Source organism: Chiloscyllium plagiosum, chromosome 25 (assembly GCF_004010195.1).
Source record: "Chiloscyllium plagiosum isolate BGI_BamShark_2017 chromosome 25, ASM401019v2, whole genome shotgun sequence".
Taxonomy (NCBI): domain Eukaryota; kingdom Metazoa; phylum Chordata; class Chondrichthyes; order Orectolobiformes; family Hemiscylliidae; genus Chiloscyllium; species Chiloscyllium plagiosum.
The window spans coordinates 47973792-48000367 of NC_057734.1; the positions used below are offsets into that span (position 1 = coordinate 47973792).

The 26576-nt window shown below is 40.8% G+C and overlaps 1 protein-coding gene across 5 annotated transcripts in view; it reads left to right on the top strand.

Annotated features, from left to right (window-relative positions):
• eif4enif1 (eukaryotic translation initiation factor 4E nuclear import factor 1) overlaps positions 1–26576 on the top strand; it is a 54830-nt gene that overhangs the window by 4623 nt on the left and 23631 nt on the right. For all 5 annotated transcript variants that reach the window (XM_043716125.1, XM_043716121.1, XM_043716124.1 and 2 more), the window contains exons 3-7: positions 7767–7840; positions 15476–15609; positions 19589–19872; positions 20949–21150; positions 21630–21799. In XM_043716125.1, coding sequence (XP_043572060.1) covers positions 7767–7840; positions 15476–15609; positions 19589–19872; positions 20949–21150; positions 21630–21799 — 864 coding nt within the window. The remainder of the gene's footprint in view (positions 1–7766; positions 7841–15475; positions 15610–19588; positions 19873–20948; positions 21151–21629; positions 21800–26576) is intronic.

Consider the following 26576-nt stretch of genomic DNA (forward strand, 5'->3'; position numbering starts at 1 on the left):
ACCACGTTTGGGGGGGGAAATTGCAGTCCTTGAAGAAGGAGGCCATCTGGGTTGTGCGTTTTTGGAACTGCTCCTCCTGGGAGCAGATGCGGCGGAGTCGAAGGAATTGGGAGAATGGGATGGCGTTTTTTTACAGGGGGCAGGATGGGAGGAGGTGTAGTCCAGGTAGCTGTGGGAGTCGGTCGGTTTGTAGTAGATGTCCGTGTTGAAACATTTTGAAACTGGCTGTGTTCAGGCTTCTGTACCTTCTCCCCAACGGTAAAGGTTGTAGAAAAACATTGCCAGGGTGGGATGGATCTTTGAAAATGCTGGCGGCCTTTCCTTGACAGCAGGCTTGGTAGGTGGATTCTGTAGATGGGAGGTTGGCCTTTGTGATTCTGTCTGGGCCGAGTTCACCACTCTAACAGTCTCTGATGCTGAATGGTACAGTTACCATAGCAGGTAGTGGTACATCTAGACAAATTTCCTCTTCTGCCTGAGGAAGAAGTGTTGTTGGGCCTTTTGTAACCAGTATCCGTGTGAAGGTGCCAAGAAAGCTTGTTGTGGATGACCACTCCCAGGAACTTGACACTCTCTACTCATTCCATCTCTGTGCTTTTAATGTGTAGGGGGGGCATGAGTAACATCCTGTTGACAGTCATTAATGAGTTCCTCAGTTTGCCAGCATTGAGAGCTAGGTTGTTCTCAGTGGACCGTTTTTCCAGGTTTTCCACCTCCCATCTGTAGACTGTTTCACCACTGAGATTTGGCTGACTGTGGTGGTGTCATCAGCGAACTTGTAAATGGCATTAGTCTGGTATTTGACACAGTCATGGGTGTAAGTTAGGGGGTGGAGTAAACACCCCTGGGAGGCTCCAGTGTTAGTGCAGATGAAATATTGTCTCCAATCTTCACTGAGGCCTGTTGCTCAGGAAACTGAGGATCCAGTCCCACAGAGTGTGACTTCTTCTGAGATACGAAGTTTCGTAATCTGTCTTGAGGGGACCATGAGTAGGATTTTTACATAGCTGTTCTTGATGTCAAGGTGTTCGAGGGAGGAGTGATGGGCAACTGATATCAGATCTGATATGGATCTGTTGGTCTGATAGGCAAATGAGTGAGTGAAAAGTAGTGGGGAGGTTGGAGTTGATTAATGCCATGACCAGCCTTTTCAAAGCACTTCATGACCACTGAAGTTAGGGTCACTGGGCGGTAGTCATTGAGATATGCTGCATGAGTCTTCTGAGGCCCAGGGATGATGTTGGCCCTATTGAAACAGGCAGGGACAGTGGCCTGCTGCAGGGAGAGGTTGAAGATGTCCGAGAAGACCTCTGCCAGTTGATCTTTGCGTGCTCTGAGTGCACAGCCTGGTACTCTGTCTGGTCCCATCGCCTTCCTTGGATTCACATGAAGGAAAACTCGTCTGACCTCTGTGACTATTGGGATTTGTCAGGACTTGCTGGTTTAGGTGTTACCTCTCGACAGAAATTCTACTGAGAGCATAGATGTTGAGAAGATCTGGGAGGGATGTGTCTTCTGCTATCTTGCACGTTCTCTTTTTAGAACCTGTGATGTTATTCAGCCCTTGCCATAGTCACCAGGTGTCTGTCTGGGTCTCTAGTTTGGATCCATATTGTATGTCCTGATTCATCCAGGGTTTCCTGTTGTAGAACACCCAGATTGGCTTCCTTGCAGTCAGTCATTTTCTTGATTGATTTACTATATTCGTATTGTCTTCTATATGGGTTTGTAGAATGGGAATTGCACTTTGCTATGAGATGAGTTGGACCATTTGTGAAATTGTTATCCCAATTCCCTGCTTTATTTCCTGGGTCTAGAATGGTTTGGTTTGTTTTTCAAACACTTAAGCAAATATCCCCTTCTTAGAATCTGCATCAGATTGTCCTCTGCAGTAAAACTGTATGGTTGTACCACCTCTCCCTTGGTTAGAGTCAGAGATGTACAGCATGGAAACGGACCCTTCGGTCCAACCTGTCTGACCAGATATCCCAACCCAATCTAGTCCCACCTGCCAGCACCCGGCCCATATCCCTCTAAACCCTTCCTATTCATATACCCATCCAGGTGCTTCAAAGTTGCAATTGTACCAGCCTCCACCATATCCTCTGGAAGCTCATTCCATACACGTACCACCCTCTGCGTGGAAAAAGTTGCCCCATAGATTTTTTTATATCTTCCCCTCTCACCCAAAACCTTGGTTAGCGTTCTGGACTCCCCGACCCCAGGGAAAAGACTTTGTCTATTTATCCTATCCATGCCCCTCATAATTTTGTAAACCTCTATAAAGTCACCCCTCAGCCTCTGACGCTCCAGGGAAAACAGCCCCAGCCTGTTCAGCCTCTCCCCATAGCTCAAATCCTCCAACCTTGGCAACATCCTTGTAAATCTCTTCTGAACCCTTTCAAATTTCACAACATCTTTCTGACAGGAAGGAGACCATAATTGCCCAATATTCCAACAGCAGCCTAACCAATGTCCTGTATAGACGCAACATGACTTCCCAACTCCTGTACTCAATACTCTGACCAAGGAAGGAAAGCATACCAAACGCCGCCTTCACTATCCTATCTACCTGCGACTCCACTTTCAAGGAGCGATGAGCCTGCACTCCAAGGTCTCTTTGTTCAGCAACACTCTGTAGGACCTTACCATTAAGTATTTAACTCCTGCTAAGATTTGCTTTCCCAAAATGCAGCACCTCGCAATCCCCTTTATTACTTCAATAAATCAAGTTTGTGAGACATGATTTTCCACGCACAAAGCCATGTTGACTATGCATAATCGGTCCTTGCCTTTCCAAATACATGTACATCCTGTCCCTCAGGATTCCCTCCAACATGGCATTCTTATGTTTTGTTTTATTAACTAACTTAACACAGTCTACCACAATTTGCATTGGCCTCATCAGCTCTTGTATCAGATATAAAGCACAGAAACAGATCCTTCAGTCCAACTCATCCATGCCAACCAGATATTCCAACCTAATCTAGGCCATCTGCCAGCACCTGGCCCATATCCCTCTAAACCCTTCTTATTCATGTACCCATCCAGATGCCTTTTTTAAAATGTAATTGTATCAGCCTCCACCACTTCTTTGGTAGCTCATTCCATACACATACCACCCTCTGTGTGGGATAATCTGCCTCTTGAGTCTCTTTTATATCTCTTTTTCCCACCCACCCACCATAAACCTATACCCTCCAGTTCTGGACCCCCCCACTTTGTCTATTTATCTTATCTATACCCCCTCATGATTTTATAAACCTGAGGTCACCTCTCGGCCTCTGTCGCTCCAGGGAAAACAGCCTCAGCCTGTTCAGCCTCTCCCTGTAGCTCAAATCTTCCAACCCTGGCAACATCCTTGTAAATCTTTTCTGAACCTGTTCAAGTTTCACAATGTCCTTCTGATAGGAAGGAGACCAGAATTGCATGCAAAATTCCAAAAGTGGCCTAACCAACATCCTGTACAGCTGCAACATGACCTCCTCCTAACTCCTGTGCTCAGTACTCTGATCAATAAAAGAAAGCACACCAAATGTTTTCTTCACTATCCTATCTACCTGTGACTCTACTTTTCAAGGACCTATGAACATGCACTCCAAGATCTTTGTTCAGCAATACTCCTGAGGACCTTACCATTAAGTGTATAAGTCCTGCTAAGGTTTGCTTTCCCAAAATGCAGAACCTCGCATTTTATCTATTTTAAACTCAATCTGCCACTCCTTGACCCATCTGATCAAGGGTCTGTTGTAATCTGAGGTAACCATCTTTGCTGTTCACTATCCCTCCAATTTTGGTGTCATCTGCAAACTTACTAACTATACCTCTTCATGTTTACATCCAAATCATTTCTATAACTGACCAAAAGTAGTGACCTAGCACTGGTCCTTTTGGCACTTAACATCTGGTTTAAATTAAGCAATGAAATTGCATAGTTGTTTGCAGCTCAAACCATTCAGCCAATCCTATCAAAAATAGCTTTCAGCAGAGTCCTCCCCATCGCTTAGAGCTTTGTGACTTTATCTGTAAGTGCTATCTAAGTTCATCTTGAAACTGTTGATTCCGTTTCCTCCACCCCTCTGGGCAGTAAGTGGCAGTCCGTGCCACTCGCTATGTGAAATCCCTTTACCGTCCTTTGTCTGGAACTGTTCACTTGTCCATCATAAAATGATAGCTTTCCTAAGTGTGCATCTCTCCAACATACTAAAAAGAACTAATGGTTAATCTACTCTGCAAGCTTGCAAAATACCCTAACTTGCTAATGTGTAGCATTCAGAACTGAATGACTTGTGACTTAGCAAGGACTTTGTTAATGCTCAGCATAACTTGAATAAAAGCAGCATACTGTTGATGCTGAAAATATTTAAATACAAACTATTGAAAATCTGATCTGTGGAGAGCTAACTAGCTGAATTGAGCCTGATCTGACTCTTCAGAATGCATAACCTCTCTGCTTTTGTGGTCCAAAAATCATTTTATTCCAACATTTCTATTGGGCCACTCAAGAAGATTGCACATGCCTCTCCCCTGATCCTGCACACAGCATTCTTGTTTGTCATGTAAAAATTCTTGTTCTATTTGCATGGATACCAACATGTTTCCTAATTGGGATTCCTCTGGGTACCTTGAGTGGAAATATCTGAACAGCTTTGGAAGTTGAGGCATGGGTCTCTGTTCTTGGCAACAAAGGCTTGTGGCAACTGTTTCATTTGATGAAGGGAAAATAAAACTTCTGAAGTATAAATTTCAATGGCTGGTTTGTGGGGGGGGAGAGAAAGGTGGTAATCAAGCAATTAAATGAGCTCAAAAGGCCAAATTTCACTAATGTAGCTAATTCTATACCCACTTTTAAAAATGTTGCTCATCTCCAAACGAATAACTGGATCCAAGCAGTGGTGAATTGTGTTGCATAATTTGACTCCTAACTGTTTTATGTTAGTGTTCCAAGTGCAAAGCAGATTGGAAAATTTGTTAATTTAAACGACTTGAGCATTTCTCTGGCCAGTAGCTGAACTAATGCTAAGGAAACAATCTAACTGATCAACTTGTACTCTATTCAGACAATTGAGTGACATGCTGCTTTGGTCAGAAAAACATAGTTAATCAGTCTCCAAGTTTGAGCTGCTACTGGAGAAAGTGAGGACTGCAGATGCTGGAGACTAGATTTGTGTGTAGCACAGCAGGTCAGGCAGCATCTGAGGAGCAGGAGAGTTGACGTTTTGGGCTTATGACAGGATTGTTGCCTTTCTTGCTCCTCCGATGTTGCCTGACCTGTTGTGCTTTCACCTTTGAGCTTCCTTTGGACTCTGAACAATTTTTTTGTTTCTATGGACAAAGTTACAACTGTTTATGCACCTGTTTAGATTCTAGATCTACAATTGGGTGAATGGCCTCCAGTGAACTGTAAGTAGGTGCTTCATTAGCAATGATTTGGCTAACTTGCAGGGGAGAAAGTACAACATTCTTGCTGCATGTCAAAACTAGCAGCTATGTTATCTTATGGTGTTGGATTGGTAGTCTCCCTCTGAGGGATATGTTTTGAGTGTCAGGCACTGCAAATCATTGATTTGAATTAAAAACTTCCAGACAGTGAAGTTGTGCTGTAGTCAGCTAATTAGCTCTGCTAAATGGACCATGTAGTTCATGTTGCTTTGGAGATGAGTTTTGAGGGAAAATGTCCATCGGAAGCAATTACAGGATCCAGTTGGAAAGCTTTCTTCAATTACTGTTGGCATTTGCAGAGTTGACTGTGACAATGCTATTGTTGAGCGTGTTGGTGAGTTTTTCAGGGAGGTGGTGATTCATGTCTAACTTTTTTATATTTGTCCTAATTTGATATTGAGATGTCTTTCAATAAACTTTACAAGTCTGAAACAGCAATGAAGGGTTTGACTAAGCACTTCCTGTTTGGAAGTATAAATCTCATGAGAACAACAAGCAACCTTGGTGTGGTATAGTAGACTCACTCGTTACCAGTATCCCAATAGATTGGACCTACGGATGGAGAACCCTTTGTAGTGAGCATTCTTGTAAGAAATGTTAATGCCATATTGAGAGAAAATCACAAAGTTACTTGAGTATTAGGCAATTGTTATCCCTTATTTCAGGTCTTCAACAGACAGGAGTTTTGAGTTCTGAGGTGGGCAATGCTCCACATGTGTTGTGGGAATGGAATTAGTATTAGTTTTAGGAAGGCTTCACTTGCAGGGCATGCTGTAGGTTTTTAAATGGCTCTCTATCTCTTGCCCACCCCCCACCCCCAATTAAACTTCAGACCACAGTCTGGATGCTGTTGATTACAATTGAAATAATGGGTGTGTCATGCCATTATCTTATGGCAGGCCAAAGTGTATGCAGTTTAACTTTTCCAAGTAAATGCTAATATTCCGGTTTGTTCAACCTCTGCATGTTAAACTGTCCAAAAAAAGCCAAGATCCTCTTGAGCAAGGTTCCAAACTTGTGTTTTGAACAGTACAGCTGCCAGAGCAGATGTGAATTTATCAGCGATCCATTGGGTGCAGCTAAACTCCTTGCTGAAGTAGGTCCAATATCTACACAATTGTTTTTAGTCACTGGTTCACTGTTGAATGGGATAAAGGTAATTTTAATCCAGCTGTCTAAAATACAGCTCACTAAGTTGGAGTTATTTCAAGTTTTGATGTACTTTGCTATATTTCAACCAATTTGAGTCTGCCACTACACAATGCTGCAGAATGGATAGCAATTCTGATTCAGGGTGTGAGGTATTGGGTTTTGGCCATATAGCATGGTAACAGGAAGTAGGAATTGACATTTGGGGAGGAATGAAGGTGACACTACCTGCAAAAGCTGTCAGCGCACACATTGGTCACTAAGCAGTTTTTGAGTCTGCTCTGCTGTTCTAGGTTAATGGTTGATTATCTTTGCACCAAAGTCAGGGGTGGCATGGTGGCTCTTTAGTTAGCACTGGCACCTCACAGCACCAGGTATTGGGTTTGATTCCTACCTTGGGTAACTCTGCCTGTGTGGAGTTTGCACACTGGGCTTTGTCCCACACTCCAAAGATGTGCAAGTTAGGTGAATTGGCCATCCTAAATTTTCCCTAGTGTTCAGGGATGTGCAGGCTAAGTGTATTCCAAAATAAAGGATAGGGTTAGGGAATGGGTCTGGGTGCATTACTCTTTGGAGGATTGTGGACTTGTTGGGCTGAAGGGACTTTTCCACATTATAGGGATTCTTTAAATTCTTTTCTCACATCCCTTGATGCCATTGGTAATTGGATCACTATCAAACGGTGAACTGAGATAATTAGATTTCTCAGTCTCCTGGAGTAGAAAATTCCCAAGCTTCACAACCTTCTGAAGTTGATCCTCATGTGTCTGTAATAGCTTGTCTTTTAGTCTGAGATTGTCCTGAGTCCACAAGAATAGTGTAGGACAAATACCTTTTCCATGTCAACTCTTGTCTATTCCTTGAAGTGTGTTTATTAACAGAACTCATTCTGCTAAACTCCTGAGAATACAGGTGCAGAATGCTCAATCTCTTCAAGGGGACCATGGAATCATATGGTGAACCTTCATTTGCATTCCTTCTGTGATGTAATATCATTCCTTTTGAAGGGTACCAGAACTGCACATGACACTTGGTGTCAGGCTCTCTTGTTAAATACAAATGAAGTAAAACTCCATTGCCTATGCTTGGCTAGTGTATACATTCCAAAGTAGTTTGCTTTTCATTAAGCATGTATTGAGACAATATAAAATTTATTTTGAGCACTTTTCTTGCAGGAAAAATTACTAGAAATCAAAGACTACCCATATGCCAAGCAGAGACCTGCATGCCTTCTGGAAAAATATGACAGGTAAACTTTCAAATATGAGCTCTTCAAAAATTGTTGGTTAGTGGATTCCAAAGCATTTCAGGCTGAAATGTGACGTTTGAGCAATGCCATTTAGTTTGAAATTGTATTATAAACATAGCTGGTTCTTAAATTGACTTGGCTTTCAAAATTTTTTTAAAAATGATACTGTTAGCAAAACTTTTTAAATAGTTTGAACATGCCCAACTCTAAAGTGAGGAATAAGTATACCTTCACACTTTCCCAAATACTTCAGAAAGTTTGCTATAGTTGCATGAAGATGTAATCCAATGTTGTCTACCCATTTATATAGCCAACAAAGTAGAGCCCTTTGTCAAGCTACACAGCAATAAATAACCTAATGTTTTCTTCATGACTTTGAGACAGACCAATGTTTTAGTCTCACCATTATTTAATGGTCAGCATGTTGGTTTTTTATTTTAAAAGTCAAACCTGTTTCATTTTCTTTAGTGAGGTATCACTGGGAATTCACTGTAAATCCTGGTATTTGTTTAACAAATGAGTCAACCAGCTTGGGTGGTTTCTTTTAAGAATACTTTGTGCCCAAGCTGCAGTTTCATTGTCAATTCTGGGCAAGACACTTCCCAACAAATGTTGGCCCTTGAAGGGCATGCAGAGGAAAAGCCAAAAGTAGAGCTGAGTTAATGAATTTACCTTCTGTGGCAAGTTTGAGCAGCTGGATTTCTTCAAGCAGTATGTTATGGGGAGATGGGCTAATGAATGTTGAATTAAATGGGCTTTGAAGAAGTAAGCAAGGCTTTGAAGTGGCAATCATTAGTTAGTAACAAAGTCAGATGTACAGCACAGAAACACACCCTTCAGTCCAACTTGTCCATGCTGACCAGATAGTCTAAATTTAATCCAATCCTATTTGTCAGCACTTGGCCCATAATCCCTCAACCATTCCTATTCATATACTCATCCAGATGCCTTTTAAATGCTGTGATTGTACCAGCCGCCTCCACTTTGGCAGCTCATTCCATACACACTGCATGAAAAGTTGCCCATTAGGTCCCTTTGTATCTGTCCCTTCTCACCTTAAACCCAAGCCCTCTAGTTTTGGATCCCTGACCCCAACCCCTCAGGGAAAAGACTTTGTCTATTTACCTTATCCATGCTTTCTTCCTTTGGTAGGGAGACCAGAATTGCATACAGTATTCCAAAAGTGGCCTGATCAATGTCCTGTCTATCTGCAACATATCCTCCCAACTCTTATACTTGATGCTCTGATCAATAAAGGAAAGCATATCAAATGCTGCTTTCATAATCCTATCTACCTAAACTCTATTTTGAAGGAACTACAAACCTGCACTCCAAGGTCTTTGTTCAGCAACACTCCCCATGACCTTGCCATTGTGTATAAGTCCTGCCCTGATTTGCCTTTCCAAAATGTAGCACCTCTCATTTACCTAATATTAAACTCAATCTGTGACATTTGCTCTGGACATGGAAGATAAGGAGAAACTGGTGTCCTGCTTTGTGGACAGTCATCTGGAGGTCCTGATGGACAAGATGCAGAGGAGGGATGCCCTCTTCCCCCAAGAGCACCAGTCTCTGCCAGCCTGGTCTAAGGTTTCTAGCCTGATCAGTACTGTTTCCATGGTTGAGGAATACTCAGAAATACCACAAAGGACAGTGACCTTCTGTACTCAAAGGGTTGGTGCCACAATATCCTCTCTGCTGCATTAAATTGACTCTGCTATTGCATCTGGTTCATGTTCTACCATGCTCATAATTGCTAGCAGTGTCTGATCAGCTTTCATACCCAATACACTCTATGACTTGCCTCCACAGCCTTCTGTGGCAATGAGCTCCACTGGTTCCCCACCCTCTGGCCGGAAACAAATTTCTCTATCTTTTTAAATGGTGGTCCTTTCACTCTGAGGCTGTGCCCTTAGTTCCTAGTCTCTCCTACTAGAGGAAATATCTTCTCATGTCCACACTATCCCGGCCTCTCCGTATTCTGAAAGCCCCCACTCATCCCTCTAAACGTCAGAATACAGACCTGGATTCCTCAACCACTCTACATTTGACAAGCCCTTTATCCCTGGGATCATTCTCGTAAATCTCCTATAAAGCTGTCACATTCTTCCTCAGAATATGTGGTTCAAAACCACACAATATTCCAAATATGGTCTGGCCAGAGTCTTGCAGCCTCAGCAGTACATCATCTTTGTATTCCAGCCCTCTTTGAAATGAATGCTAACATCGCAGTTTGCTTTGAAATACAGTATGACCAGAAGTAAATACTGTAGGAAATATTTACAAGGATGTTGCCAGGATTGGAGGGTTTGAGCTATAGGGAGAGCCTGAATAGGCTGGGGGCATTTTCCCTGAAAGCTCAGGTGACCTAATAGAGGTTTATCAAATCATGAAGGGAATGGATGAGGTGAATGGTCTTTTCCAAGGGTTGGAGAGTCCAGAGGTAAAGGGCATAGGTTTAAGGTGAGGGGAAAGATTTAAAAGGGACGTAAGAGCAACCATTTTCATGCAGAGGGTGGTGTGTGTATGTGTTGAACTGCCAGAAGAAGTGGTGGAGGCTAGTACAATTACAACATTGAAGAGGTATATGAATACAAAAGGTTTAGAAGGATATGGGCCAAATGCTGGCAAATAGGATAGATTAATTTAGGGTGAGTTGGACCGAAGGGTCTGTTCCCATGCTCTACATCTGACTCTGACCCACTGGTGCATTTGATCAAGATTCCCTTGTACTGTGGTAACCTTCTTAGCTGTCTACTTCACCAATTTTAGGGTCATCTGTAATCATACCTCCAACGTTTGCATCCAAATCATTTTTATATAAATGACAAGCAGTGGACTCAGCACTGATCCTTGTGGGACACACTGGTCACAGGCCTCCAGTCTAAAAAGTGACCCTCTGCTACCCTCGGTCTTCTACCTTTTGAGCCACTTCTGTATCTAAGTGGCTAGCTCTCTCTATTCCATGACATTGAACCAGTCTACTATAGATCATGTCCACTGCTTGGCACTAATCCTAAGTGTGTTGTAGTAAAAGTCAGGTTAGTGAGACACTATTTACCACACAGCCATGTTGACTATCCATAATCAGTCCTTGCCTTTCCAAATACATGTGAATCCTGTCCCTTGGGATTCCTTCCAACAACTAAACTACCATTGATTTGATTTTTGTCATCTGGCCAGTCTGTAGTTCCCTGGCCTTACCTTGCCTCTTTTTAAAATAGTGGCACCATGTTCGCCACCTCCAGTCTTTCTGCATCTCTCCTGCAGCTTTCAATGATGAGAATATCTCAGCTAGAGACCTGAGATCGCTTCCCACCGAGTTCTTGGGCACACCTGATTAGGTCCCTGGGATTTATCCATCTTTTTTGTTTTAAGACATTCGGCACCATCTCTGAAATATAAACATTTAAAGATGTTGCTAATTTCTCCGTGTTGTGTATATTCCTACCCCACAGTAAACACTGCAAAATACTTGTTTAATGTCCTCTTTATTTCCTGTGGTTCCATAATAGGCTGCTTTGCCGATCTTTTGAGGGACCCTATCCTCTCTTGGTTAACTCGTTTTGTCCTTCATGTATCATAAATCCTTTTTTTTTTTTTGGATTCTCCTTAACCCTACTTGCCCAAGCTATCTCTTGTCCCCTTTTTTTTTGCCCTCCTGATTTCCCTCTTAAGACTCCTACTGCCTTATACTCTCCTAAGAATTCACCCAATCTTTGTCTATACATGACATATGCTTTCTTTTATTTTCCCCTTGGCTAAAGCCTCAATTTCTCTAGTCGTCCAGCATTATCCACACCTACTGGCCTTGCCTTTATCCCAAACAACAAGAATATATTATCCCTGGACTTTCGTTATCTCCTTTTTTTTTTTTAAAAAGGCTTCCCATTTTCTAGTCATCTCTTTACCTGCAAATATCTGCCACTATATCTGAAAGTTCTTGCCTAATACTGTCAATTGGCCTACCTCCAATTCAGAACTTCCACTTTTAGATCCAGTCTATCCTTTCCTATCACTGTTTTGAAACTAATAGAATTATGGTTGCTGGATCCAAAATGCTTCCTGTACTGGCACCTTAGTCACTTGCCCTGTCTTATTTCCCAAGAATAGATCAAGCTTTGTACCTTCTCTCATAGGTACATCCATATACTGAATCAGAATTTTCTTGTACCTAATTAACGCATTCTTCTCCATCTAAATCCTTAACACTATGGCAGTCCCGGTCTGTTGGAAAGCTTAATATCCCCTACCATCCCCTACCATCACCCGCCTTTATTAGTTTTTCAGATAACTGAGATCTCCTTACAAGTTTTGTTTTCTCAATTTCCTGTCCGTAAGGGGTCTGTAATCCCAGTAAGGTGATTGTCCCTTTCTTATTTCTCAGTTCCACCCAAATAATTTCTATGAATGTATTCCCAGGAATATCCTCCCTACATACAGCAATGATGTTATCACTAATCAGCTGCCGCTCCCCCTTGCCCCCTCTGTTTCCTTCCTATAGCATCAGTATCCTGAAACATACAGCTGCCCATCTTGTCCATCCCTGTAATTGCTATGATATCCCAGTCTCCTTTTCCTAAACATGCCCTGAGCTCATTTGCCTTTCCTGTTAAGCCTCTTGCATTGAAATAAATGCAGTTTAGCTTATTCTATGCTTTTGTTTGTTTGACTTGCTCCCTTTCCCAACTGACCTCCTTCCTTGCTATATCCTTGGATTCCACCCACCACTAGCTTAATTCCTCCTGAGCAGCTCTGGCAAGTCTTCCTGTCAGTATATTAGTGCCCTTCCAACTCTCAGGTCATGTCTACCCCAGAGATTCCAGTGCTCCCAAAATGTGAACCCTTCCCCCCCTGCACCAGCTCCTCAGCCACACATTCATCTGCTTTATTCTCCTATTCTTACTGTTACTAGCTAATAGTACCAGGAGTTATCCAGATATTAGTACCCTCGAGGACCTTTTTTTTTTAAATTCCTGTTGAACTTTCTCTCCTCAATCTCATTATTTTCCCTTCCTATGTCATTAGAACTAACATGACGACAACACCCTACTTGTTGACCTCCCCCTTTTTTTTTTTGAGAATATTCTGCACCCTCTGCAAGATATCTTTGATCCTGGCACCAGGGAGGCAATATACCATTCTGATGTCTTGAGTTGGTTGCAGAAACATATGTCTGTGCTTCTGTTTAGAGTTTCCTATCGCAATCTGTCACTTGGAACCTGATGTACCTCTCATTACATTTAGAGCCAATCTCTGTACCAGAAACCTGTCTTTATACGCTGTATTTCTGAGTCCATCATCCTCTACGTTGTGTAAGACAGCATACTTGTATGAGATGGGGATTGCTATAGGAGACTGCTGCATGACCACCTCCACCTCTTTTTTTTTTTCTTTTTTTTCCACTCCCTCTCTTTTTCTTCCCCCCCCCACGCCCCCCACCCCCTTTCTTGGAGGTAAACCCATCTACCTTACTGGTTTTTCTCCCTTCCTACAGCAGCCATCCATCTCACCCTAGCTTTAAGTGTCTTATTGCCTCTAACTGATCCTCCAACCAATCCGTGTGATCCAATAGGCTTTGCAACCAAATACGCTTCATGCAGATGATGTTTCCAATAACATGGAAACTCTACCAATTTGCCAATTCTGACAGGAAGAACATATCACTCTACTGAAGGCCATCTTTGCTTCTTAACAACCTACACACCTGGAAAGTCGCAGTCTCACTGCTCTTAAAAAAAAAAAAAAAAAAAACTGCTCCAAGCTACCTTAGTATCTAGGCCTCTACTAAATTTTTAAAAGTATCAAACAAGACAGACTCTACTCACTTTTGTAAAACTATAATAGCAAGGGTACACTTAAGCTATTCAGTGAGTGAGCTCACAGCTAAATGGTTTCTGTAACGTCACCTGTGAATTTCACTTAATTTTCCTGATACCTGGAAATACTTCTACAGCAGAGGTAGTAGATGAGCAGGTTGATTGCTGGGTCAGGCAGCAGTGTAGCTTTGTCTGTTTGCGTCACTTACCATGTAGTCTCTGCCTTTGTCTTTTTTAAAAGTGCTGTTGTTTTAATCTTTCCCCAAAGTTCCAAAACAGCACAACAGTTTAAAACAATTACTTCTAGAATTTGAGGAAATCTGCTCCAATGCTGAAAATGAGTAGCTTTCAGAGCCACAATTTTTTTTTTTTTTTCCCCCCTGTCCTCCATCCTGGATTATTTAGAGGGCTTCATGTTGATTTTTTTTTGTAGACTTGAAGGATTATGGGCAACTGAATAGTTCTGTAAAAAGTCAATAACAGGACATGGCAAACTTGGAATGAAGTACTTAGCTGCTTGTCTTGTACTAATTGGTCAGAGGAGATAACATTTTACAACTGTTGGCTTTCACTTACAGTTTTGATTAATGTTTGATCAATTTGCTCTAGGAGCCTTCCAGCTTAGTCCTGGTGTTGAATTCATAACAAAGTTTTGCAGCATTGTGAAAATTGAGCAGTGTCTGGTAGGAACTGCGAGAGTATGCTAGAGAAGCTTTTGAGTTAGCACTGCTGCCTCCATCACCAGGGATCCAGGTTTGGTTTCAGTCTCTGGCAATGATCTGTGTGGAGTTTGCAGATTCTGCTTGTTTGTGGGTTTCCTTCAGGTGCTCTAGTTTCCTCCTACAATGCAAAGATGTGCAGATTGGTTGGATTAGCCATGCTAACCTTTTTTTTAGTAAAAAGGCATGTGCAGGCTAAGTGGGTTCGCCTGGTGGGATACTCTTCACAGCATTGTGCAGACCTGATGGGCCAAATAGCCTCTGTGCACTGCATAGGGTTCTAAGGTTCCAGAAGCAAACTGACATGTTTGACATGCATCTGAAAATGCAGAAAGTTGAGTCAACAGCCATCTAAGCATTGCATACCTTTTTATCCTTATTTACCACTTGAAGAACTAACCACTGGCTAAATTATTTTTCAAAGTAATTTCCTTTTATCCACTTGTGTGAATAGCTGTTGTAGGTTTTTTTAAAAAGGTTGTTACTTGGATATTTTACCTTGCTTAAGTAAGTCTGTGTTTTCGAACAGATCTGTTTCATTGAAGGAATCTCTTTTTTTTTGGATCTTTATTTTGAGCCTCCTGTAGCTGCAATAGCTAATTGGTCTTTTTGGTAACTGTTGAATTACTTAATGGTTTGGAGTGGAGCAGTGAAACTCTCTATTTTGCATTTCTCCAGTTTGTCAGAGCAATTTTTAAGGTAATTGGTAAGAGGCCTTGATATTATGGAAACGTTTTCCGAGCATGTTGCAGTTTTGAGGTCCTGCCTCAAAGGATGGTGATGCAGATGTAGTAGTAATTTCAAAAAGTAACCTTGATGGAAGAGAGAAGTGGGACTGTTTGAAATGCTTTTTCTCGAGTGAAAGTGTGATTGACCAAATGTTTGACTGCAGTACTAAAACTAGCCTCAATCCAAATCCTGTAAAGTTTATTGCAGTCACGTTAACTAGATTTAAAGAATGGAGTTACTGTGTTTTTGTTAACATACCCTAGCTTCAGTGTATAGTATGTATGCAACAACATTTAACAACTCTCACTTATGTATAAAATGAGAAAATGTTTTCACGTAGTTTTTTTTTCTGCTTTTGGCTTCTGTAGTGAAGGTATCTGGGACCCTGAGAAATGGCATGCATCTTTGTATCCCAGCTCGGGCAGGAGTTCGCCTTTGGATGGAACAAAGAAGGATTTAGCTTCCGATCCAGACAGGACAGTTCTCAAGCGAAGAATGGCAGGTGACTCTGTCATGCGTTTTTTGCTTTTTGGGCAAGATTTTATTTTCAAGTCTATAATCCTAGAAGTTGTAGGTGGCTTGTAAGGGGACTGATGTGTTTAAGTTCACCAGTGTCCAAAGATGGTAATTAACTTTATTGCTACTATATTGGCATCAAGCTCTTGCCCTAAACAGAGGGTGACTTAACTCCCCAGCCAGCCCCTGGCATTGAATACTTGGCACTTTATTTTTTGCATATGATGAATCTTGGGAGCTCTTCCTTTTTTTTTAAAAAAAGAACCTGAATGGCAACTTGACAGGTGAGGCATCATAATTGGCAAGCTAGTTGCTGGACAGGAAATAGAGAGCCTGCATCAATGCTATTGAGACAATACTAATAGTGGGGGGACTTGCAGGAAGTGGTGTTTTTGTGCATCTATAGCCCCATCCCCATGGATTGTTTTGAAATGTGTTATAGAATGGTGGTTTTGTTAAATCCAGAGGCACTGGTCATTGGCCTTCGGGCAGGAAAACTGCTGTAGTCTAAATGTGACTCCAGACCGATAGCTCTCTGGCATGAGCCTCCTTCATGAATAAAGATGAGCAATAAATGCTGACCTTTTAATGGTAACTTTCAAATCCCATGAACCAGTATTAGTTCTGGAAAGTTAGTGAAGTATTGTTTTGGTTTTGTTTTGGTGTTTGTATTCTAAAAGTTTTCAAATATCAGTGTTGTCACCAGTCCTTTCTTCCTTGGCAGTTTCATTTTATATCATGTACTTAAGATACTATAAGAGAAAAAGCAAATACTGAAATGCTTAAGTGGTCATGGATTTCTTTTACTGCTTTCAGCAATTTGTAATATGTTGCACTGGGTGTTTTTAAATTTGAGCTATTTTCCCCCTTGTGATCTTTTTGAGTTGGATAGCATCAAAAAGTGTCTATATATTTAAAAGAAACTGCACATCACATGATTGTGTAGCAAACACTGGCTGTGTTTTTGCAAAGTTTATTGTCACTACCCATCAGGGAAAGTGCACTGATACTTGAGGCCTACTCACCCCCAGGATCATCTCTCAAATTGGAGATTGAATCAAATAACACACTTCCCAGTTTTCTGATCTGATCAAATCCACTTATCAAAACACAAACCAGATATGTGGTAATGAAGTACTTGGTGCAGCACAGGAATTGGCCCTCTATCTAAAGCTGCCACCTGTTTTCTAAGTCTGTATCCCACAGCTCCCTGCCCATTCATCAATCTGTTTAGATGCATCTTAAATGATGCTATAGTGCCCACCTCCCACCCTCTCTGGCAATGTGTTCAGACACTTGCCACCCTCTGCACTTTTTTAAAAAAAAATGTTCCACTCTAATCTCCCTTAAACTTCCCCTCTAACTTTGAACTAATGACCCCTAGTAATTGACTCCTCCACTTTATTTTTTTTTTTGGGGGGGCCAGAGAAAGAGTTTCTTGCTATCCACCCTGTCAATAAAATGTTCCACTCTAATCTCCCTTAAACTTCCCCTCTAACTTTGAACTAATGACCCCTAGTAATTGACTCCTCCACTTTTTTTTTTGGGGGGGCCAGAGAAAGAGTTTCTTGCTATCCACCCTGTCAATACCTCTCCCTTTTTTTTTGTAGACCTCCAATCAGGTCAACCCTCAACCTCCATCCTTCTAATGAAGACAATCCTAATCAACTCCAGCACTCTTCATAGCTAGTGCCCTCCATACCAGGTAACATCCTGGTGAGCCTCCTCCGCACCCTCTCCAAAGCCTCCAGCTGCTTTTGGTAATGTGACCAAAACTGTGCACAGTATTCCAAATGTGGCCAAACCAAAGTCCTGTACAACTGTAACATGAATTGCCAACCCTTGTACTCAATACCCCGTCTGATTAAGGAAAGCATGCTGTTTGCTGCCTTGATTACTCTATAGATCTGCGTGGCCATCTTCAGGGTACAATGGGCCTGAATACCCAGATCCCTCTACATCAATTTTCCCCAGTTTTTTTACTGTGTAGTTTACTTTTGAATTGATCTTCCAAAATGTACCACCTTGTATTTGCCCAGATTGAACTCCTTCTGCCATATTTCAGTCCAGTTCACAATTTATCTATATTCTGCTGCAGTCTCTGCTACCCCACTAGATAAGGCAACACTGTTTAGTGGCATGAGTCCATAGGATTAAATTTGGTGTCCTTATCATCTTTCCACGTTCTTTTCAGTTCTATCCTGCATATACTGTACTTTGGCATGCTGATTTGTCTCCCAATCATTGGTTAGTGATAGCAGCTTACAGGTAAATGGTGAGTGAGAACTTGTAGCATGTAATTCTGAGATTGTTACTTTTTTTTTGTCTACAGGAACAGTGTCTGTTTATGTGCAGTATATCTACCTACACAGGATCTGATTTGATCTTATCATTGAGCATTCCTGTAAACACCTGTTAACCTGATCTGTCATAACTGGGTTTATATTGTCTCATTGAAGTGAGGTGGACACAAATGCTGTTGACTTGCATGAGGGATACTTGTGGCGAATTAGAATTTTCTGGCTACAAGCCAAAGGAACAAGAGGGAGGCTGACCAAATGGCCAAAGCTTTTTATGTAGACATGGTTCCCCAATTCCCAAACTGAATAGTCTAACAATACTATTTATTCCTTCAATGTATTTTAATTATATTGATTTCCTATATTGAAATGTATTTTGGGTTCCACATTTACCGTGGCAGTTAGTGGAAATCTGCAGTATTAAACCAGTCTCAATATTGACTGACATGAAGCTACTGTTTAAACACTAATCTGGTTCACAATCTCTTAGGCATTTGTGTGCAGTCTTCTCTGGTCTGCCTTTCCTAGATTTATAGGAATATGATTGACATTTTACTGTCTGGCAACAAATGCTGGCCTTGCTAAGCATGCCCATCTTGTGGAAGATAAAGTCATAAGATTTCTGATGGTGCCAGAATTTAATCTGCAACTGAGGTCTCTTTTTTTTTTTTCTCTAATTTGAGTTGCTCACCTGGCACTGTGGCCAATGATTATCATCCTTGTGCTTGTACGCTTTCCAAAACCAAAAGTCAAGTTTGCACTTGCAAGCAGTTGATGTGTGTGCACTAGATTTCTCTCTTCCACCCCCTCCTCTGTTCCACCCCCACCCCTGCTTCCGTTCCTCATTCCTTTGTCTGTTGAACCAATGCACTTCTTGTTTTAATAAATTATCAATGCTCTGCAGTTTTTTTTCATGTTTTGTGCTGCATAAATGTTCATGTGCCTAATTTAGAACTTCCGTTCCTCATTCCTTTGTCTGTTGAACCAATGCACTTCTTGTTTTAATAAATTATCAATGCTCTGCAGTTTTTTTCATGTTTTGTGCTGCATAAATGTTCATGTGCCTAATTTAGAAATCAACTTGGGATTGACATTAGAGTGTGCCACTAGCAAATTAGTGAGCAGTATCCAGTTCAGTTATGGGAATTGTGCTGCTGTGGACCTTTTTTGATCATGTCAGAATTTTCGTAACCTTGAGGGTTATCACTTTTTTGAACATCTGTTTGGATCTACTGCATTTGTTCTTAGCCTGTTTTTAATAAAAAAAACTGAGTCACTAAAGCATGCCTGTATCTGTTTGTTTTGTTGACTAAGATTTTAACTAAGTTTTTTTTATTTCTTGACTTGAAAAATATTAGCTTCATCTATGATGGTAGCATTCAGTAATTGCATCCTTTAATTGAAGTTGTATAGTGTGCTGATGCTCAAATAGACAACCAAGTTACCCCTTCAATTAATGGCCTGTTATGGACTTGTTGTTTGGAGGATTATGATATTGACACTCATCTCGAGGGTTTTTTTTAAACTTGAGGATTGCGAGTGTTTGTGGCAGTGGTCTACTGATGTGACAAGTTGGAGAAATAGAAAATGATCCTTTTTCAGCAGCATGTTCTTTGAGTCCTGGATCCTTGATGTATAACTTACAATCATTTTATTTCTGTCTAGATCCACGTGAGCGAATCAAAGAAGAAGACATTGATGTTGTGCTCAGTCCACAGCGCCGGAGTTTTGGCGGAGGCTGTCATGTGATTAGCACGTCAAACTCCCGGAGATCTGGAAGCCCACTGGAAAATAAAGAAAATGAGAATTCTCGTGGATTGGGGGCCCAGCGGAGAATTGGCAGTGGACGGATAATTGCATCAAGAACTTTTGATCGAGATGGCAGAGAGAAAGAGTTGCGTGACAGAGATGTGCGCGAGGGGAGAGATTACAAGGAGAAACGCTTTCGGGTTAGATTTGATCACACATTTCACTTGACCTTTTGTGTAATCTTGTGTAACAAGTCAATAGTAGCCATTGGCTGAAAATGTAGTTTGAGTAAAAAGTCTAAATTCACTTAACTGATTTTCTTTCTCCCATCTGGGTAGTACTAAAGCAGGAACTTGGGTGTGACACAATGGATGTATTTAAGTGAGACTACTGCCTTTGTCAAAAAGGATGTCTGAGGACATGTTGTTAGAATGGTAACCAACTGGCTAGTCAAAGTCCTAAAATCACATGGAAGCTACTAATTGTACAATTGTTGCCAACATTGAGACAAAAGTCATTTTTCAGAAACTACACTGTTAGCATCATGTAGCAGCCTCAAAGTAGCTTTGGACATGTTGTGAACTGAAAGCTAACCACTCAAGGGCTTTCACTTTTCTGATGCTGCTCATGAATTGACACAACTGAAAGCTGAATAGTTTTGCACTCTACATTGCCACTTAATCCAGCAAAATACCTTTCGCTTATTGACTAATCAGTCTAGTGTCCTCCATTTGGAACTTTGCACAGCAAACTTTTTATTAACCAGCACTTGTGACCAAGTGTGTGGTTGACCAAATATTCCAGAGAGGTTCATTTTATAATCCATCTAAAAATACATTAATAGAAACTTAATGTATGGTGTATAAACATCACTTATACTTTGTTTGCAGCATAAATCATAATCTAACTTGTCTTAGAACTTAGTGGTGGAGAGCCTTATCACATCCTTCCCTGAGTACTTGATCTTGTGGAGATCATGATCATATAGTAAACTTCTGGTATTTCAGGTATATAATTTTTTTTGCCAGTTTGAAGTGCTGGTTCTTTTTAGGTGCCAGTTAAATTAAAGCTTGTATTATTTCATTTAAATTCCCTCCATTTGTTTTAAAGGATGGTAGCCCATTGAACTTTGGTTCCCCAATGACAAATGAGAGCATGGAATTAAAATACTGATTTGCTGTGATGTTTCTAAATACTCTGAGCATTGTTGCTCTTATTCCTCCAAAAACACAATTTTAAATCCAGGGAACATGTTCCCTTTTTTTTATTTTTGCAGAGGGAGTATGGTGATGGCAAACGTATTTTTGGTGAACGAAGGCGATGTGATTCATACACCGAAGAGGAGCCAGAATGGTTCTCTGCTGGTCCCACTAGTCAGTCAGAAACAATTGAACTGACTGGCTTTGATGATAAAGTACTATTGGAGGATCCAAGACGGCCAAAGCGATGGAGGAAACGATCAGATACTCTTAAAGAAGGTAGGGTTTTGTTTGTTTTTTTTTAGTTTAATTATGGAATTTTCTTTTGATAGAAATGAATATTCAGTAGAGCTAACCTGCCTTTCTGAAACTTGGAAAAAGTGGTGAGAGTTGATTTGTAATGCAAGCAGTTCAATTTCCACCTTTTATTGAAATGAAAAAGTATCTGAGAAACTAGATGGAAGTGGACTTTATTTAAAAAGAAGGGACTAGGTTGGGGGGCCTATAAACAACTAAATTGATCATGTTTATACCTGGGTAGAAGAGATGGCTTCAGTTCTGAGGCTACAGAACTTCTTCCCAGGGTTAGTTGCTGAGGTGGAATCTGGCCATTTTCAAGACTGGATGCAAGGATGAAGTACACTTTCTGGAGTTAAATTTGCTTGTAATTAGGGGATGTGTATCACATCATATAATAAATCCTGAATAACTGATTCTGCTGAATGAATTGACAATTAAGTATAATCTGATCATTGTAGGCACAGAATGCAATGGTGATGGTCAAGAGACAGATACAACCTCTACAGTTCCTGCAACAGAAGCTGACCAAGAAGTTCCTCAGGAAGCAGTTCTACCAGAGCAAACACCAGGGGATTTTGACTTCAATGAATTTTTTAATATGGAAAAGAGTGTACCTGGACTGGCTTTGGTGAGAAGACACTTCTGGTGATTTTGGGTGTGGTGGTAAGGGAAAGAGGTGCAATGATATTTCGATCCCCAGAAGCTAACCATTGTTTAGACAATGGTTCACTGCAGAAGCAGACCCTGGGTAATACTGGTCACATTTGTAATACCATCCTGTATGTTGCCATCTCCAAATCTTAGCAAGTGCTGCTGTCTGGTATTTGAATTCACATTTCCTTCCACTTCACTCCCTATTGGAATGTTGCTTATGGACTTCATTCCATTAGTGGGTGTGGAGATGATGCAAAGTTGCAATGGAGAAGAGCATGTAACTAACAAGCTGCAGTTGAGGCTTGCTTCATATCAACCATGCCAACCTTTCCCATTTATCAGCGCACAGTGCTGTTTTTCTGTTTCTCCATTGATGGCCCAGTCTTCATTGGGAGGATTTATTTATCATTGCATAATTTTTGGATTACTGTTTTTGGTGTTCTGGGCAGGTAGTAACCAATTCACTGCAAGAACCACTCCTCTCCTTTGTAGCATTAAGCTATAATCATTTTAGTTTACAAATGTCAATTGGGCTTGTTTAAAAGGTTTTTGGTTTTTTGAAGACAACCAATTACAATGTACTTTTTAACAAGGTGAGTGTGTTGGTCAGCAACAGTACACTGCATGTAAGGTGTGGGTATTCACAGCATGAAATATTGACTTTTAAAAGTGGTGCTGTCCAATGTGAAGTGCAAAGAAATATATGAAGTGCTATTCTAGCTGGTTTGATTTTGTATATTAATTTTTCTTGAGTATTTTGGCAATTTAATCTCTTGTTTCCTGTACTTTACAATAGAAGCAGCAATGATTTGCATGAAGCAGCAATGATTTGCATAAAGCAGATCTTTCAATAGCTGTCCATCATGCACTCAAAGTAATCTGGTTTTTGGTGCACAAGTTTTTATAGGCTTGGTGCATTTATGATTAACAGTCCACTTTATATTTCTTTGCTGATGTATGGTAACTAATGGAGTGCCTGTTCCATTTAACATGTTTGGGTTCCAATGAGGCTTGGAATTGGAAGGGGGTTGAAGGTTGGGTCACAGACTATGTAGCTGCAGTTGATACTGCTCCAGCTGAGGAGTGGTATAAGATTCTTTCTTGGCTTGACCCCTGAACTTGGCTTCTCTACTTGTTTTTGTAAGGTTGATTGGATGTTTTTAAATATGTAAGCAAGCTGTGTCCTGAATTAACAATGGCTCTGCCTTTATTTATAAGTTCCTTATAGTAAATGGAATGAGCAAGTAATACTGGCTGTCTTTCTTGGGTTGCTTATACTATGGTACTGCCATATCTTTTGAATATGGCATGACAATATTTTTAGGAGGGGAGGAACATATCCACAATTTAAAAGGGTGAAAACTTTAAAGTTGATTCCTGAGGTCAGGGCACTGTTTGTTGAGAGCCCAAGGAATGGCTTGGTTTTTTGTAAAATATAGCTGTAGGATGTCATTGGAGTGAAATATCCATGGCTGAATGTGATCCTGAGCATGAGCCAGGATTTATTTCCATGGCAAGGATAAGAATTATTTGTATTGCCTGATGCGAAGGACTGCTCACCCTGCAAGAAATCGGTCTTGTAAAATCTTGCCAGTCAAATTGATGTTACAAAGAAACCTGGTTTAGATTGGTCTAAATTAGCTGTAGTGAGGACAGCTTGGAAGGTTTTTCAGCCAGCTCCTTGGGGCTAATTTCCCCACTTCAGTCAACCAGTTTCTTCTTGGTGGTGATCTGGGGTAATGGAAATAGCAAAGAGAACTAAGATGAAGCACCAGAACGTGCTGAAAGTTTAGGGCTAGTTAGGAGTAGAATTGTGTGCAGGTGATGGAGGTTGTAGAGGATTAGGAACATCAAACCAAATATCAAGTTAGCTTGCTTTTTGGATGTAGGTTTGCTCGCGGAGCTGTAAGGTTCATTTCCAGATGTTTCGTCACCCTTCGAGTGACATCAGTGGGCCTCCGAGTGAAGGCTTTGGAGGCCCACTGAAGGTGTTAGCAAGTATGGTGTTAATGTCTGGAAATGAACCTTCCAGCTCAGCGAGCAAACCTACATCCAGAACCTCAACCTGAGCTACGCATCTTCGTAAACTTGCTAAGCCTACTTTTTCCTGGAGTATTAGAAATGAACTTCAAGGGTCACAAATGGAACATGGACAATAGTGGTTGGAACAACACAGCTTGTGGATATTGGTGCTCAACCTCAAGAAGTGGCTGACTACTGAGCATGTGATTTAGAAAGGAAAATCCAAATATGTATGTGAACATGTGGTTGGGTTGGGTGAACTTAACTGTTGACATGTCTGAGATGTAATGAAAACTCCTTGATTTAGTCACCCATGTTTGTCCTCTTTTGAATGAATGTCCCTAGTTGAGGGTTGGCCTACTTGAGTAATCGAAGTAGTAACCCAATTGTTTTATTCAATGTAGAAATTGTGCATTTGTTGGTAAGCAACATATTGGCAAACCAAAGTTTGCATTGTTTTAAAGGTGTATTAATTTCAGTGACTTGAGCTGGTTTTAAGCACTAGATTAAATTTTGTGTTCTGTATAAACTTCCCATCCATCCCTCTGGTAACTGTCATTGTGGACAAACTTGACTAAGGGTTCTAAATTGCTGCAAAAGCATCAGATAATTCACTGTTTGAGCTTTTTAATCAGTCACAGATCTATAGCACGGAAACAGACCCTTCAGTCCAACATGTCCATGCCAACTGGATATCCTAACCTAATCTAGTACCACTTGTTTTATCCCTCAACCCTTCCTATTCATATATACCTATCTAGGTGCCTTTCTTTTTAAATGTTGCATTTGTACCAGCCACCTCTTCATCTGGCAGCTCATTCCATACACATACCACCCTCTGCATGAAAAAGTTGCCACTTTTTGATTTTTTTTTTAAATCTTCACCTCTTCAATCCCTTTTTTAAATCTTCCCCTCTCACCCTAAATCTATGCCCTCTAGTTCTGGACTCCCCACCCCACGGAAAAGACTTTTTAAAAAATCTATTTATCCTATCCATGTCCCTCGTGATTTTATAGACCTCCTAAAGTCACCCCTTATCCTGACACTCCAGGGAAAACAGCCCCAGTGTATTCACCCTCTCCCTATAGCTCAAATCCTCCAACTCTGGCAACATTCTTGTAAATATTTTCTGAACTCTTTCGAGTTCCACAACATCCTTGTGGGATTGATTTTATTGACCAGATTAGGTAGAGACTGGGTTCTTCCCTGAACTAAACTAAACCAACTCGGATTCAAAACAGCCCAACAGCTTTCAAGATCTTTTCTGGAACTGGCTGTGGCCCAGACTACTTTTTTAGGTTTGTTGGTTCAGTATGGGGAGCTTTCACCACTGCAGCAAGTGCTTTCTGTTAAAGTACTGTTCTCCTAACTTGAATATTTCTAAAGTAGTAAAACAACTGTACATGTTATGAAAGTTGAAACCCAAATGTCGGGGCATTCAAAATGAACCTGGAGGTATTGACCCTTCAACTGTCCAAAGTTCTCAACCTTGGCATCACTAAATCATCAATATAGCTTTTAGGGTCCATCTTTACATGGAAAGATTCAGGAAATGAGGTGCATATTAATTCAAAATATCTTCAAATTTCACCAAACAAAAACCTGTTTCAAGGAATCTTCGTGAATGTTTTGACACAATGGGTCAAATGGCCCCCTGTACTATAACAAATCGGATTTGTTCATGTGCATTTCATAAATAGACTTAAGGTTCAGATGTCACAAAGAAAAGTTGTTGAAATTGTACTTGGGTAAAGTACATCTGACATTGTTGGCCTATTTCCTCAAAGGGGTTTGGAACATGAATGTAGGGTAGTTTTAACCAATAATTCAAGTTTGAGATCACAAACTAGTCCTGTATAGTTTGGCCTCCTGTTTAAGGATGTACATTTTTAGTAATTTTAAAGAGTTGTCCTATAATGGTAGGCTGAATAAACTTTTCATGCAGGTTCTCTGGGATAATAGTCACCTCATGAAACATTTAATTTTCTGAAGAGGCTTAATGTAAACAGAAACTAGAAAGTTTAGAACTATGGTGCACAACCTTTTCAGTTCAAATGGCCAATTCATTGAGAATTAAAATTACTTTGCTAATGGTTGGTAATCTTTTAGAATTTTAGCTCCTTAGTCATTTAAATATGACTTTAAGCCTGAAATGAGTTTTCAGTGCTCGGAGTATGTGGTAAATGGGCAAGGAAGTGGAGTTGAGGCAGGGATGAGCTGACTGCATTGGATAGTGCTGCAGACTTGATTCAGTTGTGATATTATTTCTTATCCAATATTTGTGTCCAGTATGTCTTGCTGGATCTAAGGAAAGCAAGACCACACTCCTGATCTGGAAACACTAATTCTGAATAGTTACAAGTCTAATGATTTAATGTGCTTGCACCCTTGAATACTAAATTCATCACTTAAGGATGCCAACCAAAGCTCAATTGAATGTCTATTTGTTATGCCCATCACTAACTATGAATAGATGTTTATTGAAACTGAAATGGTGTTATGATTTTTTTGGGAGGGGGTGATGTCTGTTGCACTAATTGAGCAGCCAGCCAGCGATGTGGAGATGCAGTCAGCTACCCCATCTATCGTGTTGGGAAATGGAGTTCAAACTCATCTTCCAAATTTAGTGCCAAGTCGCTGTGTGACGTAAGTTCAAAGCTCTTCTCTGTAGTTTGCTTCTTGAATTTGGTTTGATTGTGGTGTAATATATTAAATTTTTCAAATTTTA